This window comes from Amia ocellicauda, chromosome 12, assembly GCF_036373705.1.
Source record: "Amia ocellicauda isolate fAmiCal2 chromosome 12, fAmiCal2.hap1, whole genome shotgun sequence".
In the NCBI taxonomy this organism is placed as follows: Eukaryota; Metazoa; Chordata; class Actinopteri; order Amiiformes; family Amiidae; genus Amia; species Amia ocellicauda.
In genome coordinates this window covers 32,462,183-32,480,870 of record NC_089861.1, presented here as the reverse complement: position 1 = coordinate 32,480,870, position 18,688 = coordinate 32,462,183, and the positions used below count along the sequence as shown (strand labels likewise).

At 43.0% G+C, this 18,688-nt stretch overlaps 3 protein-coding genes across 3 annotated transcripts; 2 read left to right on the top strand and 1 right to left on the bottom strand.

The window, feature by feature from the left end:
* Positions 1 to 1,164: 1,164 nt before the first annotated feature.
* On the top strand, positions 1,165 to 3,190 carry LOC136764958 (trypsin-2-like). Its single transcript, XM_066719361.1, has 5 exons — positions 1,165 to 1,233; positions 1,784 to 1,937; positions 2,031 to 2,278; positions 2,567 to 2,703; positions 2,925 to 3,190. Exons 1-5 carry the CDS (start codon positions 1,194 to 1,196, stop codon positions 3,072 to 3,074), a joined length of 729 nt encoding a protein of 242 aa, XP_066575458.1. The 5' UTR covers positions 1,165 to 1,193; the 3' UTR covers positions 3,075 to 3,190.
* A 3,990-nt stretch (positions 3,191 to 7,180) lies between these two features.
* Positions 7,181 to 8,934, top strand: LOC136764956 (trypsin-2-like). The gene is made up of 5 exons (XM_066719359.1): positions 7,181 to 7,263; positions 7,447 to 7,600; positions 7,694 to 7,941; positions 8,275 to 8,411; positions 8,643 to 8,934. Exons 1-5 carry the CDS (start codon positions 7,224 to 7,226, stop codon positions 8,790 to 8,792), a joined length of 729 nt encoding a protein of 242 aa, XP_066575456.1. The 5' UTR covers positions 7,181 to 7,223; the 3' UTR covers positions 8,793 to 8,934.
* An 86-nt stretch (positions 8,935 to 9,020) lies between these two features.
* Positions 9,021 to 16,608, bottom strand: mrpl17 (mitochondrial ribosomal protein L17). The gene is made up of 3 exons (XM_066719360.1): positions 16,179 to 16,608; positions 15,409 to 15,477; positions 9,021 to 9,508 (listed from the first exon to the last, which is right to left on the bottom strand). Exons 1-3 carry the CDS (start codon positions 16,350 to 16,352, stop codon positions 9,251 to 9,253), a joined length of 501 nt encoding a protein of 166 aa, XP_066575457.1. The 5' UTR covers positions 16,353 to 16,608; the 3' UTR covers positions 9,021 to 9,250.
* Positions 16,609 to 18,688: the final 2,080 nt, after the last annotated feature.

The window sequence follows — 18,688 nt, the reverse complement described above, 5'->3', positions numbered from 1 at the left end:
CAAGTTGAAAGGATACACACAATTTAGGAGAGACAGGCATAATCGAAGAGGTGGTGGGGTAGCATTATATATCAGAAATTACTTTGAGGCAGAATAATTCAAATTAGATAAACAAGGACAAATTCTAAAACAATGGTCTACAATTTTAGAAAAGCAAACCTTGAAGGAATGAGGCGGCACTTAGAAAAGGTAGACTGGAACACATTAGATACAGATTCAGTTGCAAATAGATGGTTATAATTCAAGAATATACTACTAGAGGCCCAGGAGAAATTTGTACCAAAACATTAGCAAATTGAGGACCAAAAACATTTGCCAAAATGGTTTAATAGAAGTATGCAAGAAAATGAAAGAGAAAGAAAATATTGAATAGCACATACAAAAGAGATAGAGACTAAACAAAATTAAAAGATTATATAGAACTGCAAAGAGCTGTTAAGAGAGGGATCAGGAAAGCAAAGGTGGAAATACAAAGAAACATAGCTCTTGGAGTGAAAACTAATGCAAAGAGGTCAATAAAGCAGAAAGTGAAGGCTGAAAATTGACATTATCTTTGAAAACTAACAAGATGTGGCAAATTTTTGTGTGTGTGTGTTTGTATTGATATTTTTGGCACACAAAGCACCCTTGAGATGTAACTGATTCACATGAGATACCCCTGTGGAGGGGGGACAGATATGGAGACAGGAACAGGTGTACACGTCAGCTGGCCATTTCCCACAGCCCCCACACTGCCACACCACTGACCTACCTGAGGCTCTGCAATTTATTATGATTTGTATTATTATTGTTGTTGTTAACAGAAAGGAATCAACATATATTTGTAACAAAAAATATGTAGTGAGCTCAATTTCTGCAGTATATTTTTGACCTATAAAATAAGTATGTGGATGACAACCTGACAGCCTGCCGATATCTTTCACAGATACAATACAGGGGCCAATTTGGGGCGAATGGAAAATGTAAGACTCTTATTACCACATCAATAATAATATGTGCTTGTACCCACAGCTGTTGAACAACTGGGAGGAGACAGGGGGGCGAGGGGTGCTGCTTTGATTTTTTTGGAAGAGGCAGGGGTTAATAATTGCCCACTTCCCAACCAATCAGGAGGGGCCTGGTGTGGGGGGTATCCAGTGAGACCTGCATAAAAGTTGGAGTCCAAGCACTCAGACCTCAGTTCATCTGACACCATGAAGTCCTTGCTGTTTGTCCTGCTGGTTGGAGTGGTTGGTGAGTGAGGGGAATGTATAGATATCACAGCATGTATAGAAATATACAGGCCTAAAGGGAATAGGTCTACAGAGATTAATATGGCAAAGTATATGTGCAAATACATAGATGATATATGGGAGATATATAGAAAATATGTGAAAACAGGTATGACAAATCAAGAGGAAATTTATTTATAGGTATGTGTAAGCGATATATAAGAAAATCTATAGAATATATCTGCAATTATACAAGAAAATATACATGAATTCTAGAGAGGATATTGACCTAAAAATTGCAGGGAAGTATCAGAGAAATATTTCAGAAAATGTGGAAATATATGAAAATACAAAGAAAATGTGTGCAAATTGTAGTGAAAAAGTTAATTGTAAAATGTATGCAATGTATCTAAAAAAACTCATATTGCAAATATGAAATAATTAAATAATATTAATAATATATGAGTTAGGGATGAACTTTGTGGAAGTACAAGTAACTAGTAATAATGCCTAGTCAGTGTGTCTGTATGAACCCTCTCCCTCTCTCTCTCTCTCTCTCTCTCTGTGCCCAGTGGCTGTGGAGGAGGATGATAAGATAGTGGGGGGGTATGAGTGCCAGCCTCACTCTCAGCCCTGGCAGGTGTCTCTGAATGTTGGGTATCACTTCTGCGGCGGCTCCCTGATCAACCAGCAGTGGGTCCTGTCCGCTGCTCATTGCTACAAATCGTGAGTACTGATTGTATGAATTTGTGTGTGTGCGTGAGTGTGAGTATAAGTGTGTGTGTGTGAGTGTGTCTGACCCTCCCTCTCCCCCATCAGTCGTATTGAGGTGCGCCTGGGCGAGCACCACATCCGTCAGAACGAGGGCACAGAACAGTTCATCTCATCCAGCATTGTGATTCGCCACCCGCGCTACAACGCCTACACCATCGACAATGACGTCATGCTCATCAAGCTGTCCAGCCCCGCTCAGCTCAACAGCAACGTACAGCCTGTTGCCCTGCCCAGTGGCTGCGCCAGCGCGGGAACCCAGTGCAGAGTCTCCGGCTGGGGCAACACCATGAGCAGTGAGTGGCTAATTGGTTAATTGGGCCTGCTGATTGGATAATTTAGGTGGTTGACTGGTTAATGAGTGATGTGCAGAGCGCCAGTGAGAGTGGGGTAGGGGGGCAGAAGGTTTGGGCTGACTAATTAGTTTAGTTGATTGGTCAATTATTGATTGGTTATTTGGTCTAGATAATAGCTAGATAATGGTCTCAAACTGGCAAGTTTTTCAGGACTTTAATGCTCTTCCACCACCCTCTTTCTCCCCCTTCCCTTTTCTCTCTCCCCCTTCCCCTCTCTCTATCCCCCAGGTGTCAGCGGTGATCGTCTCCAGTGTCTGGAGATCCCCATCCTGTCCAATGCTGACTGTCAGAACGCCTACCCTGGCATGATCACCTCGGCCATGTTCTGCGCTGGGTACCTGGAGGGAGGCAAGGACTCCTGCCAGGTACTGCACCCTCTCTGTCCCCTGTCTGCACTACATGTCTGTAGACCATTTACACTGCTAGTGACTAATACTGGTAACAGTCTATAGGGCATCTGTACTGTCTCACTGTCTCTCAGTGCAGTGTTACAGTGTATTAATTCTCTCTCTCTCTCTCTCTCTCTCAGAGGAGTGTTATAGTGTATTAACTCCTCTCTTTCTGTTTCTCTGTCTCTCTCTCTCAGGGTGACTCTGGTGGCCCAGTGGTGTGTGGGGGGCAGCTGCAGGGTGTGGTGTCCTGGGGGTATGGCTGTGCCGAGCCAGGTAACCCCGGTGTCTACGCCAAGGTCTGCATGTTCACCGACTGGATCAGAGACACCATGGCCAGCAACTGAGGGCCAGCAAAGCGACAACTGTGGTCCAGTGGCGCCAGAGTCTCCATCCGAAGCCCAGTCTGGGTCGCCTGCATAACCTCACATTTTTAAATTAAATAAAATCTAAATTCCACTCAGTTCTGTGTATTTAATTTAATTATTAATGTGATTTTTATTCTGATGTATGTTGTAGCCTTACCCTACACATTTCCACAAACTTGGTTTAAGTCCCCTTCCCTCCCTCTCTCCCTCTCTGCAGTGTCACAGTACATTTGTACATACTGTACATGCATGTATTTATTTCATTTTTGGGTTTTACATATTTATTATTATTATTATTATTTATTTATTGGCAGACTTACAAAATATAAGTGCAATACAAAGTGCAAAAATACAGTTCAGTACAAGGCATAAAACATAAATTCAAATTTACAAAATACAGTGCAATTCAAAGCATAATACATTTTACAAATTCAAATTTACACAAGTGAATACAATAAAGGAGGTCTTACATCCTGGATTGTAAAAGCTAAGGGCAGACAAGATGTTAAGTCACAGTCAAGGGCCACGGGAACGGGAGCAAAGGGGAAATCAAAATAATACAAATACTAGTAATGCAAGAAGTATGATAAAACGTTGTAAAGTGCTATCTTACAGGAGAGTAAAGGACTAATATTACAAGTACTGTCTGAAAAGATGTGTTTTGAGTAAGCACAGGAAGGAGGTCAAGGACTCTGCTGTTTTGACTTCAGTGGGAAGGTCATTCCACCACTTAGGGGCCAGGGATGAGAAGGAGCGGCTCTGGAGGAAGGAGAGTGGAGAGGAGGCAGAGTTAGTCTTTTGGCAACGGAAGACCACAGTGGTCAGGAGGGGATGTATGGGGAGACGAGGGTCTGAAGGTAACTCGGTGCAGTGTGGTCGAGACAGCAGTAGGTGAGGGTCGATGTCTTGAACTGAATGCGTGCCGGTATCGGGAGCCAGTGGAGGGAGCGGAGCAGTGGAGTAGCGTGTGCGAATCGGGGCAGAGAGAATACCAGACAAGCCGCAGAGTTCTGGATGAGCTGGAGTGGGCGGGTAGTAGTTGCAGGCAGGCCGGCCAGGAGGGAGTTGCAGTAGTCCAGGCAGGAGAGGACCTGTGACTGGACAAGCAGCTGAGTTGAGAAGTTGGTGAGGAAGGGACGGATTTGGCTTATAACAAAACAAAACAAAATAATAAAAAAATACATTAATCCAAACGGTCTGCATCCTGCTTTACTCTCAGCTGTGAGAAAAAAAAAAGCCAAAGTGTGGACAAGACAAAAATATACAAAACAAATCACAATTAAATGTGTGTTGGGCTATATGTTAAGGGCAGTGGCTGGAGAGATCAGTATTGATGTCTGTGCTCATATGGGTCAGTCAGAGTGTGGTGGACTTGCCCAGGCAACAACTGACCTTACTGTGGTTGTTAAATACCTGGCAAAGAACTGGACATCCAGGTAGACTTGGGGTCTCTCCAGGACCAGGGCTGGAGACCCTGGTGTACTGTACTGTACTGTAATGGATGGTTTAAACACTGCTGATATAAGACAGACAGACTCTCCCAATCTCTCACACACATATTTTAATATATGCTAAGTGTATTATCCCTATAATGATAAGTGCCAAAATCATCCGTCTTTGTATATTTAAAATATATGGCATCTATGTCGATATATTTTAGACTGTAATGCATATATTAATTTCATATGTGGCAAATATATAGTACAGAATAACCTCACCATATATTTTTAACCTGTGCCGTAAACATATGGATTACAGGACCAAAATATACCTGAAACACATCTCACAGATTAATTCAAGATGTCTGTCCCATGTCCAGTGCCATACAGGCAGCAGAGTGGCCAGGGAGTCACTGTGGTTATTTCGGACACTGCAGCGTCACTGGGATGTCTCAGAGTGTCAGTGGGACAGTGGATCAGCTTGGTGGGGAGTGTGAAGCACCTCATCCTCCTTCTGCCGTGGCACAGCTCAGTGTCTCGTCTCGTCCCATCGCAGCCCAGTTCACTGGGGCTCTGAGCGCTGCTTGCACAGACCCAGCTCCACATGGTCCTTGAGTCCCCAGTGGTATTCTGGGAAGTGTAATCCAAGACTAGAACTCAGCCCTAGAATTGCATCCCGGCTGAACATCAATTACAGTTTTTCACAAACATTTCCACACGTTTCCTGGAATTACAGTTTTTATTGATTGTTTGAGCACATTTCTCCAAACAGAATTTCTCCAAACTTTTTCAAAACAATTCACAAGGACCCCAAACTGAAACACGTTTGACCAAAATGACACAAATCTTTTGCAAAATGCACTCAGACTCTCAAAATATATATATAAAAATTGGTGTATTTTCTCAACTTAAACCAGTGAAATTTCATGCTCAGAAAGTGTTTCAATTGCTATTTCTGAGAGTCTAATTTTCAAAATCTTCTGGGGGAGGGCCACCAGACCCCCCGCCAAGGCTCACGCATCTCAGCGATCACTATGGCTCACTGATTGCTCATTGAACAATTAAGTTTAACTGTAAAAAATGAATGAATGAATGAATAATGTCTTCAACCAGTATGCAAGTCTGAACAATTCCCACAGTGGCCTCCAAGCTTTCAGTGATAGATCTGATTACAACATTTTCCAAATTGACCAAACTGGCAAATATCCTGTGATAGTGCGATCATTATGAACCAGCTGTCAATGTATGGAAAACTACAGGGTTTGCAGGGACAAGGCTGTTACAGGTTTTCCCAATTGTTTACACACTAAAAATGGAACTTGAGGCACAACGACTAAAACCTGTAACTCATTTACTAGAACCACACACCCAACCTGCAATACTACTGACACATTTTCTGCTTTCCACTCAGATTGCAATTCTAAACACATTTAGTAAAACACAACACACAATTCTGTACTTTTGGCACAACCTTCATAACTAAAATATTTTGTATGCAAATAAAAAGGAATAGTGTTCAACAAGCTATATAAGCTCAACTACCTAAGCTCAAGTGCTGGAGACTATTACTAACCGTATAAGAGTTCGCTTTGCAATCAGACCTCTAGTATGGATAAAAAGGCCACAGGTGTGGAGAACAATGGAAGAACACTTGGCAGAGAGAGGTAGAGGTAGAGGAGGAGCAGAGGAAGGAACATGATTGGTCAACGCACCATCATTGAGATACCTCACCATATGTGCAGCTATGAGCCACAATGGGGTCATCCACCTACCCTGGGGCCAAAACCACACTGCCCATCTCCTTCATTTCCTGATCACCCTGTATAACAATCTCTTTCAAGCACAGCAGAGAGGACCAGGGGATCCTGAGCAGCACATGAATGTTATCATTTGGGACAATGTAAGTTTCCATTGGGCCGCTCAGTTCCGCAACTGGTTCCATGACCATCCCATGTTTACATTTCTCAATCCCATAGAGTAGTTTCTGTCAGCATGATGGAAGTGATTTAAATATGTCACAATAGTGTGATATTGGTTGTCACTAAGTTCTATTCAATTGATTGTGCGTGCATGTCATTTGGATGCAGAGTTTAATTTTGTGCAGAGGGTATATGATTTTGATTGCAGTGTTTCATTTTGCAAGATTTCTGTGGGTTTGGGGAAATTGGGTAACTGCTCTGTGTTTTGTGTTTAGAGTTTTGAGTACATGATGCAGTTTCAGCAAATGTGTTAAACATTGGGAAAAACTAAATTCTGCTTCCTCACACAGTGTTCGACAGTAAAGAATTAAACAGGCAAATGTACAGCAAAGTTTAAGTCTATATAAGAAGAGGCCAATTTTGGTACATGAAATATATAATCACCACGTGGCAATGCCATGATACCATTATAAACATATGTCTCGTTCAACTGGGCACACAAACTCACACACACTCACACACACACACACAGGGTCATCTCCCTGGCGTCAGGGTGCTCCTTCCCACAGTCGGGCTATTTTTAATATTTCCAAACTCTTATCAGAAGGTCAGGTGTGCAGAGTGGGGACAGGGCTAGGTGTGCAGTGGAGGGGGAGTGGCAGTGGGGTGGGAGGAGGAGATGGGGTCTGGAGGTGGGGTGTAGGAGACAGTGTATAAATTCCCCAGCGCAGCACAGCACTGTCATCCTGGAGCTGACTCTACAAGCAAGAATGAAGTCTCTGATCTTCCTGCTGTTCGTGGGCATTGCCGGTGAGTCCCTGAGAGGGAGCAGTAGAGGTAGCTGTTATAGAGGCAGTAGCAGAAGTTGTAGCAGTAATAGTAATATATATATATATATATATATATATATATATATATTTAAAAATATACAATTCAGTGCACTATATTCTGTCTCACTCTGTATGAACCCTCTCTTTCTCTCTCTGTGCCCAGTGGCTGTGGAGGAGGATGATAAGATAGTGGGGGGGTATGAGTGCCAGCCTCACTCTCAGCCCTGGCAGGTGTCTCTGAATGTCGGGTATCACTTCTGCGGCGGCTCCCTGATCAATCAGCAGTGGGTCCTGTCCGCTGCCCATTGCTACAAATCGTGAGTACTGAGTGTATGAATTTGTGTGTGTGCGTGAGTGTGAGTATAAGTGTGTGTGTGTGAGTGTGTCTGACCCTCCCTCTCCCCCATCAGTCGTATTGAGGTGCGCCTGGGTGAGCACCACATCCGTCAGAACGAGGGCACAGAACAGTTCATCTCATCCAGCATTGTGATTCGCCACCCGCGCTACAACGCCTACACCATCGACAATGACGTCATGCTCATCAAGCTGTCCAGCCCCGCTCAGCTCAACAGCAACGTACAGCCCGTCGCCCTGCCCAGTGGCTGCGCCAGCGCGGGAACCCAGTGCAGAGTCTCTGGCTGGGGCAACACCATGAGCAGTAAGTGGCTGATTGGCTAATTGCTTGTGGTTGATTGGTTAATTGGGCCCACTGATTGGATAATTTAGGTGGTTGACTGGTTAAAGAGTGGTGTGCAGGGGCAAATCTCTGAGCACCATTGACAGTGGGGTAGGGGTTGGAGGGGTTCTGGGACAGTTCCATTTGGTCAGGCCAATTGGTTAATGATTCATCACTCTTCTTGATTGGTTAATTGGTCTAGATAGCTCAATTACCTGTGTCAATTTCTGATGTTCTTAAACAGGCAGGTTTGTTCAGGACTTTAATGCTCTTCCCAACCCTCTTTCTCCCCCTCCCCCTCTCTCTATCCCCCAGGTGTCAGCGGTGATCGTCTCCAGTGTCTGGAGATCCCCATCCTGTCCAATGCGGACTGTCAGAACGCTTACCCTGGCATGATCACCTCCGCCATGTTCTGCGCTGGGTATCTGGAGGGAGGCAAGGACTCCTGCCAGGTACTGTACCTTCTCTGTCCCCTGTCCGCACTACATGTCTATAGACCATTTACACTGCTAGTGACTAATACTGGTAAGTCTGTAGGACATCTGTACTGTCTTACTCTCTCTCAGTTCAGTGTTACAGTGTATTAATTCTCTCTCCATCACTGCAGTATTACAGTGTATTAATTCTGTCTCAGAACAGTGTTCTAGTGTATTAACTCCTCTCTCTCCATCTCTCTCTCTCAGGGTGACTCTGGTGGCCCAGTGGTGTGTGGGGGGCAGCTGCAGGGTGTGGTGTCCTGGGGGTACGGCTGTGCCGAGCCAGGTAACCCCGGTGTCTACGCCAAGGTCTGCATTTTCACCGACTGGATCAGAGACACCATGGCCAGCAACTGAGGGCCAACGCTGAGCCAATGACAAGAGAGCTCCAGGCAGGTTCTGTCTGGATGTGGGTGGATGCCGATTCCCTGGCAGTTCAGTCTTAACTGAACGATAGTTATATTAATATTAATAATAATAAATAAAAAAATGAAACTCATGTTCAGACTCTCTCATTCCCTTTCCTCTCAAATTCAAACCCTCTTATTTCCCTCCCTCTCCCCCTCCTAAAGGAATATATGTCTGTTTGGGGTTTAAAATAACATTTATTAGGATCATCATTTGAATTACTATGAGTTTTATCCCAACCATTATTACATCCATCGATATCTACATTGATTAAGTGAAGTCTCTGCACAGCAGTGTCTGCAGCCCTGTTGCTGGAGAGACACAGCACACAGTCCCACGAGACATTTCTCTGCCCCTCCAGCACTGATCGTCCTTCAGGCTACTAGCCTGGCCTCTTCCATCCAGGCTCAGTTAGCCGAGCTGCCACCCTGGCTCTGCCTCTCCTCCCTGTAGCCTCTGAGCAGTGTGTTGAGGAGGGTGTGGTCCGAGTCTCGGTGTTGGGTACGCAGGGGGGGGTAGGGGTTGCCCCGGTACTCCAGGACGGCCATCTTTGCCCGGTCGAGGTTCTGGCGGGGGGGGATCTGGTAGAGGTTGGTGTAGCGGCCCGGCTGGGTCTCGAAGCGCGGCACCAGGACCTTGAAGAGCTTGTGGACCAGATCCTTCTCCTGAGAGGGGGGGGGGGGGGAGGTCAATACTGACTGGACACTACAGGACAGACCGTAACACCAACGGACTGACTGGACACTAGGACCCGACAGATGTACTGGAGCATAGGGCTGGGCGAAATGTCCAAAATATAGTATCACATAATTTTTCACATTCTTGACAGGATTTAATGGCCATTTTATACTGACTGTAAAGCAAAAGTAATAGGACACAACTGACATTGAATTACGTTTCCCTGTTCTGTGTCAGTTGTCTTGAAACCAAATCATGTCCACATTATCAACGAGGCACCTTCCTTTCGGGACAGATTTACTGGGGTAACTTTGCTGTGAAGTTTCACCCACACTACTCTCCTCCATCTCGTTTCACTCATTGTGCATTATGCAGAGCTGCAGGGCTTGACCAATGGGATCGGTTGGATCCTGCAAATCTGCGATTCAAGCAGCAGGCGCAGCAAATTGTGGGATACGCAAACGCAATCAAGTCTATTGGTAGCTGAATGCTATGACTGAGTAAGTAGTAAATTATTCAATTTAGCAAAGAAAACTTTAGAATACTGATATGAAGGTATAGTAAAAGTCCAAACCGGTCTGTAAATGAATACCTGTATATAGTTTTTTACCGTATACCGCCAAGCCCTACTGGAGCACCAATATTATCGGCAGATATAGGCCGTATACATAAATATCTGTATCGGCACATATTCCACCGATATATTCTCAAACTATTGGCTAAATACTTTTTTTAAATTACCATAAAATCCTTCATCAGAATTCAGACAATACAAATAAATATATACATGTTTATATGATTTTACAGTCGTTACTATAATTATTTACCATTCTTTTTTAACATAGTTATGGTGCTTATGTTTTCGCTGGAAGCTTCCAATTGCAGTGATTCTCATGTGCAGCGGCGCCGCACACACTACTGATAGCGCTTTTCCACCGACAAGGAGCCGGTGCTGGAGCCGGAGCCGCTGCTCGGCCTGGGAAGCAGCTGATCTTTTTGTGAACCGGCCCGCGTATTTTTACTTTTATTCTTGTTTAAAAAACAATCATTATAGGCTAGCCTATTTATTATGGATGTGGCTGTTTTGGGGGTATTTGCGGCGCAGTCGTGGGCAGATCAATAAACTGTCGGACGATCTCAGCTGATGTTAATGGTTTGATGGGAAATTGTGCTTATTAATGAAGTCTGGGATGATGGTCCCAAATCACTGTTACATTGTCCCTGTTGCCAGACACGCAGCAATGCGCTTATGTTCTGAAAGTCGCCCTGGATAAGAGCGTCTGCGAACAAATACACAATATTATTATTATTATTATTATTAATAATCCATTGTCAGCACTGCTGGCGTGTGATCGCTCGACTTTCGCATTACTGTAACATATCTTACTGTGTATTTGATCTTCTCTTACTGTAAAATACGTAATTCGACCTGTGCTAAGAAAATGAATTTATTCATAAATTATGAATCAAGCGCAAACCAACCCGTGACACGTGACTCGTAGGGGCGCTGGATTCAGCGTCACATCGGACCAGTTAATGAGCAGTTCATTAAAACAACATTTCTGTTCAATCTATGTCGTGGCATTAACTCTCATCATCATAATATCGCTGTAACACGTCTTTCCTGTCAGGGAAGCTGCGCTCAGGCGTCTCTCATTGCTGCCATTTGACAACAACTAACTAGTTATAGACCTGGTGAGACATATTGTTACTAAAGTATCTCTCCTCGAGACCGCTGTTCGCTGCTGATTTCACTCATTTTTAATCAAAACTCTCCTCACTGCTCGCGTCTCTGCTGGCATTTTTAACATGGTGGCTGCACTCCTGCAAATAACTTGCTGTGGAGACGACTTAACCCCGCCCCCCGCCCCTGACGTCATGGTTCCATTGTGTATCTGTTAGCAGACGCTCTTATCCAGGGCGACTTTCAGAACATAAGCGCACCGCTGCGTGTCTGGCAACAGGGACAATGTAACAGTGATTTGGGACCATCATCCCAGACTTCATCAATAAGCACAATTTCCCAAACCATTAACATCACCCGAGATTGTCCGACAGTTTATTGATCTGCCCACGACTGCGCCGCAAATACCCCCAAAACAGCCGCATCCATAATCAATAGGCTAGCCTATAATGATTGTTTTTTAAACAAGAATAAAAGTAAAAATACGCCACAAAATGAATGAAAATGTATCCACTCATACAAAATATATTCATAATGAACTGTGTGCGCGGTTAACTGTAACTTGTATTTTATTCAATACAATAAAAGTGTTGAAATAGCGAATCGGTGTAAATCCCTTAATGCATCAATAAAAATCAATACAAATAAAAGGCTGAGTTATCTTAGCATGTTCGTATAGTTTTTTTTTTTTTGCTTTTTACAATTAGTTTGATTGTGATGTTAAATAGGGTTTAAAGTCGCAGTCACCTCGGTGCTGATTATTATTGCTGTGTTTCTCTTCTACTCCGCGCTTGGGAACGCCCACATCCAGTGACGTCAGCGTTCGGTTCCAAAACCGGTGGAAAAGCGGCCGGTTCCCAAAAAGATCAGCTGGTTCCCAGGCCGACTCCTCGTCGGTGGAAAAGCGCCAGAGTGCCGTGGAGTAATAAAAACACACCCATTGGGGTGGAAAGCGTCAGCGTGTGACGCAACTCAAGCCCCGCCCCCACAGACTGCGTGTCTGAGAGACGCGGAATAAATACGGGTACCAAGACAGCTGCGACGCTGCAGGACACAGTGTTGTCTCTGTATTGTTTGAATGTCATATCGATCTACACTCACCTAAAGCATTATTAGGAACACCATACTAATACTGTGTTTGACCCCTTTCGCCTTCAGAACTGCCTTAATTCTACATGGCATTGATTCAACAAGGTGCTGAAAGCATCCTTTAGAAATGTTGGCCCATATTGATAGGATAGCATCTTGCAGTTGATGGAGATTTGTGGGATGCACATCCAGGGCACGAAGCTCCCGTTCCACCACATCCCAAAGATGCTCTATTGGGTTGAGATCTGGTGACTGTGGGGGCCAGTTTAGTACAGTGAACTCATTGTCATGTTCAAGAAACCAATTTGAATTCGACCTTTGTGACATGGTGCATTATCCTGCTGGAAGTAGCCATCAGAGGATGGGTACATGGTGGTCATAAAGGGATGGACATGGTCAGAAACAATGCTCAGGTATGCCGTGGCATTTAAACGATGCCCAATTGGCACTAAGGGGCCTAAAGTGTGCCAAGAAAACATCCCCCACACCATTACACCACCACCACCAGCCTGCACAGTGGTAACAAGGCATGATGGATCCATGTTCTCATTCTGTTTACATCAAATTCTGACTCTACCATCTGAATGTCTCAACAGAAATCGAGACTCATCAGACCAGGCAACATTTTTCCAGTCTTCAACTGTCCAATTTTGGTGAGCTTGTGCAAATTGTAGCCTCTTTTTCCTATTTGTAGTGGAGATGAGTGGTACCCGGTGGGGTCTTCTGCTGTTGTAGCCCATCCGCCTCAAGGTTATACGTGTTGTGGCTTCACAAATGCTTTGCTGCATACCTCGGTTGTAACGACTGGTTATTTCAGTCAAAGTTGCTCTTCTATCTGCTTGAATCAGTCGGCCCATTCTCCTCTGACCTCTAGCATCAACAAGGCATTTTCGCCCACAGGACTGCCGCATACTGGATGTTTTTCCCTTTTCACACCATTCTTTGTAAACCCTAGAAATGGTTGTGCGTGAAAATCCCAGTAACTGAGCAGATTGTGAAATACTCAGACCGGCCCGTCTGGCACCAACAACCATGCCACGGTCAAAATTGCTTACATCACCTTTCTTTCCCATTCAGACATTCAGTTTGGAGTTCAGGAGATTGTCTTGACCAGGACCACACCCCTAAATGCATTGAAGCAACTGCCATGTGATTGGTTGGTTAGATAATTGCATTAATGAGAAATTGAACAGGTGTTCCTAATAATCCTTTAGGTGAGTGTATAGCCTTAAATGTACTGATACATTTCGCTAGCTCGCATCTTATATATATATAATAAAAGTCTAGGCTAAGTAATGAGTTATAATGATGTAAACAGTTCAAACTACTCGGTCGATTAAAATAAAAGTGTGTAGCTGGTAAACTTGCTATTGTTTGTTCTTGTACTAAGTATGATTGAAGTCTGAAATTTAACAGAATGCATTTTACACGTGGAAATTGCATTGTGAAATTGTGAACGGGACCATAACTTTATTATCCGAATTTTGCATTAAAACGATATAAATGTAACTGAAGAGGTTTCCATTCAAATCAGTGCATTTTAATACGAGACCAGCTGTTTACTATGCAATCCGAAATTGAGCTGAGTAGTACAAAGCCGGCGTTAGAGGTAAAAACTGGGACGATGCAGAAATTAAAACACTGTTTACAATGTGGATGAAGATACAGTTAAAACAGAAACCGCAGGAAGTGCAGAGCGCTGCTGTCTGAGGATATAATCACTATAGACGCATCACAGAGGCGGCTTTCGATGCAGACGATTTCTTGTGATTTAATGCAGATGTCCTAATAAAGGTGCTTCGCTTTCGGGTGAATAGTATAATAGCACTTTTAGACTTGCAGAACCGAAGATAGACATTTAAAAAGGGAAATCTATTAATTAGATTCCCCATTGAACCAGCACATTTTTAATTATTTTGGAAAGCTTCGGCTGCAAAGTGTTAAGATTACTTTTAAATAAAATATAGAACCGAACAATAGCCAATCGATATTAATAAATTGCGATTATAAACACACCTGTAAGCAGACCTAATGTCATGCGTCACTGGTTTGTTTGAGCAGATGTGTTTATTCCCGGCATGCAATTAGTTTAGGCCGCATTTTCGCCCGCACTTAGGCTCCTAAACCTGCAGGGGTGTCTGGAAAAAGCTAGACTATTTGAGGCGTCCCAGGGCCGGCCTAATAAGTGTGAAGGGGGTCATAGGGCTCATAAACTAATAAACATGTGTGTTACTAAACCTCTCTAAAACAATAAAAAAGTGTTTTTTGAAAACTGTGCTGAATTTGAGTATCCATGGTTTTGATTTATTATTTTCATCATGATTGAAGATTACCGTATACTACGGCATAGAGGTGCAATTTTAATGAAAAGTTAATTATATCGTTTTTAAAAATTCACAATAGGAATTAAAATAAAGAAAAACAGTAAATGTTCGCGGAAGATATTGACTTGCATATCATCAAACAAAAACTGTCTCCAAATGACAAGCAAGCTCAGATCACAGTAAAACATTAATGAAAATTAATGAGAAACGCATCTGACAATGTTGGATTAAACTGAAATAATACATTAGTTTTACAAATATATTTCAAATCCTACACCGTGTTTTGACTATGATTCATATTGCAATACGTTTAACATACGTATTATATAAGTTTCACTTTCGAGGGCATTTTTAAATAATTATTTTTTAAAACAAAGGCAGCTGTACTGCCCTGGCTGCAGTATAACCTGTCACAGTTGTATCGAGAGAACCTGACGCTAGACCAGCACTGAACACTATCATATTATTTGCTCTAATGTATACAACATGCATATTTTCATATTTGTCCTGTATTCTCCCTTATTCTAAATAATTTGTACAATGTTTGATTTGTGGTTATTATTTATAGTGAAAAATAATGATAAATGTATTATGTAAAAACGTTCAAATCCTGCCTTTAGTGCATATTTGACAAGAGTGTTTTGCATGCTAACAAAAAAGTAAATATCGGCAGATATATCGGTAATCGGGAAATTTAGGTTGCCAACGATCGGTATCGGCCCAAAAAAAACTATCGGTCGAGCAGTACTGGACACTACAGCACATTAACACTGGTTGACTGGACACTCACCGTGAGCCAGAAGCTTGCCATCCTCATGGCTTTCTCATCAGTGTCTCCTTGCTTGGCACAGTCTATGAGCTACAGAGAGAGAGAGAGAGAGAGAGAGAGAGAGAGAGAGAGAGAGATACTGACAATCTGGACAAGAACAGTGCGGCAGGGAGCTATAAACACTTTAAAACACAGGCAGGGTTTCTTATGCCATAAAACACGTTTGGAGAAAACACCAAAACCAGTAAATATTTGTACACAAACTCCATCATGCAACCAATCCTGCTATATGGGAGAGAAGTTTTCAAACCTTAACAATAAAACCTGTGATAAAAGCCCCTTGGAAATATTTAATTTAGAATTAATACAAAAAAATTAAAACACGTGCACAGAAACGCCCCATATCACCGCAGAGGGGATTTAGGACTGGTCCTCTGCACATAGCAATACAAAAAAGAGCAACCAAATCCACTGCACCTGATCAGAGCCACAGCCCTACCAGTACATGGCTCTACTGAGCACCCAATTAAATGACTTTGTTTCAATACAACATGCTACACCAGGATGGCTCGCGTAGTGTTGTTGCTCTAAAAGCTTTTGCAACACTGTAGCACTGCTGTCAATAAAGCACATTTTGAATTTGAATTTGAATCTCTCAAATTCAAAATGTGCTTTATTAGCAAATAAAGTTCAAATACTCACAACATTTCTATTTATTGTACTGCTAATAATACTTCTACTACTACTATTCAACATATGAATACTACTGCGTCCAGCACTGCTCTCCCTACCTTCTCGGCGTACACCCGCACCTCGTCCGCCCGGGCCCAGGTGGTCTCGATGCGCTCATGTCGCACCAGCCCGGTCAGGATATTGCGCAGCATGTTGATCCGGGACTCGGGGCCCAGGCCCATCCGCCGGGCGACCCGGCCATGAGAGATCAAAGCCGGCAGGGACAAGCGCATCGCACCGGCGGCTGAAAGAGAGACCGGGTCGAAAGATGCGGCTACAATGCAATGACGGTTTGACTTGGGGATTGTGTCTCGTCTCGGAGTTGCTTTGCTTGTGGGGGGGTGACTTGAGTTTGTTCGTCTACGGATGTTTAAAGACAGAGGTCACGACTACAATCAAGCGTGTTCAACCGCGTCCCCGGTGCGCTGCCATGTTGCGTGTGTGTCGCTTCAATATGGGTCCGTATGGAAGACACGCACACGACGCGCTGTGTTCCCCCTGCACTCACAGTCCTTTGCCCCGGTCCACAGCACACACTCGCAGGGGCCAGTTGAACAGTGATGGACATCCTGCGCCCCTGAGACAACAACTCTGTCCCTTTGTTGCCATTTCTTATTCTGCACTCTGTGTACATTGATTTTATTACATCAGAGACTTACCCCCTACACCACTACTCAGTTTTTATAACATAGTCCCTCATGCCAAATGGAATGGATTGATTTTTTTAAGTCAATGAAACAGGCAAAGATTTTTACTTTACTTTTCTAGTGTAAGTGTTTATCTATGAGGGTGTGTAGGGTGTAAATATGATTGGTTGTGCGTGATTTGGGAGGAAGCCAATCTGACTCAGGACACTGTGCTTGCTAAGGAAGGTCAGAATCCGGGTGTTGACAATACTGCAGAACACCTTCCCCAGGTTACTGCCCACACAGAGTAGTTATTGGGGTCCAGTTTGTCTTCACTCTGGTATATCGGGGATATCAGTCCCTGGTTCCAGATGCCAGGGAAACAGCCTCTTGCATTATAGGGCTGCTGTTTTTGTTTGAGGATGTGTTTGTATCGAGTGTTTCACAGTATTGTAGGTGTCTGGGTTGTGGTGTTGATTATGTTTCTGATTTGCTCTATTTACATTCATCATCAAACCATTCTTCTTTGGAACTGTGTTTCTGATTCATTTCCTTTTTTGTTCCTTTTTAGATTTGCCATAATAACTGAATTTCCAAATGTTTCATTAATATGTTTGACTGCTGGATTTAGTCCCATCGCATTTCATTGGTACTGTGCCTTATAGACAGAGGTAGTAGGATTAATAATTTCAGCAGAGCCAATTGCAGGGCATTTTGCCTTCCCTGTAGCCCGAGGGACATTGACTGGGCACGTCTGACCGGCACCATGTCTCCAATAGAATCATAATGTCAATTTCTCTCACATTTTTAAGAAACTAAGGGTCTGTGCTCTTTTGTCCGAAGACAGGGGAATACAGGACCTGGATGACCCAGCAGATGACTGCAAGTTATCTAATTCTCTCCTTGTTTTGAGTTAATATTATATGTATAATATAATTAAATCTCTCTCTCTCTCTCTCTCTCTCTCTCTCTCTCTCTCTCTCAATTCAATTCAATTCAATTCAAGGGTGCTTTATTGGCATGACAAACAGTTTCGTAGTTTTGCCAAAGCAATTAATATTATATACATACATTGAAAAATAATAAAAGGGAAGAAAAAGGGAAAAAACAGTACAATATAATTTATTAATAAAATCTTAATAGACATGTACATTTACTTTATTTATAGTTAACAAGTTTACAGCTGGTGCTCATGTATGTTTTCACAGTGAGCCCCTCAGGCTGTGGCAGGCGGCTACATATTGGGCGGCTGTGTGTCCCTCCCCCATAGCCGGGATAGCTATTTTTTTTTCATGTATCAATTCAGAAAATGATTTTATAATATTTATGAATTTATTAAAGAAGGTGTCCCTTATTTTGGCATATTTATTGCAGTGGAGGAGGAAGTGCATCTCTGTCTCGACCTCGCAGGGTCAATGCACTGTGATATCCAATCAGGGCGCTAGGTGGCAGTGTTGCGTCATTTCAGGTTTTCCCGAAGAGAAAGTTATTTTTCTATTTATTCACTTTCTAATTCTACATTTCTGTATCTCTTTCACACACACGTCAGATCGCGCAGTTTCTCAGTCTTAATTCATTACTTTTCAAATAAAACGTGTGGTTGATGTCTATACTAGGTGACATAAGTTACTAGGTGATATAATTATTAAATTACTGTTTATTATTATTATTATTATTATTATTATTATTATTATTATTATTATTATTACCATTGCCACTTTTAAAGACACAAATCATTAATACATTTACTGATGCCTGGAATTGCTTCCTGTGATGTGCCGGTTTACTGTAGTTCTGCCGTGTTATCTTGTTGCTGTCTCTGCCTCCAATGTTGCAAACATGTTTGTGTCCTGTTTGTTTTGTACTGTGCTGTCTGTCTTTTTATTTAATCCCAATAACCATTCCCTACAGGAGACTTGTTTTTTGGCCTCCTGCCAGGCCGT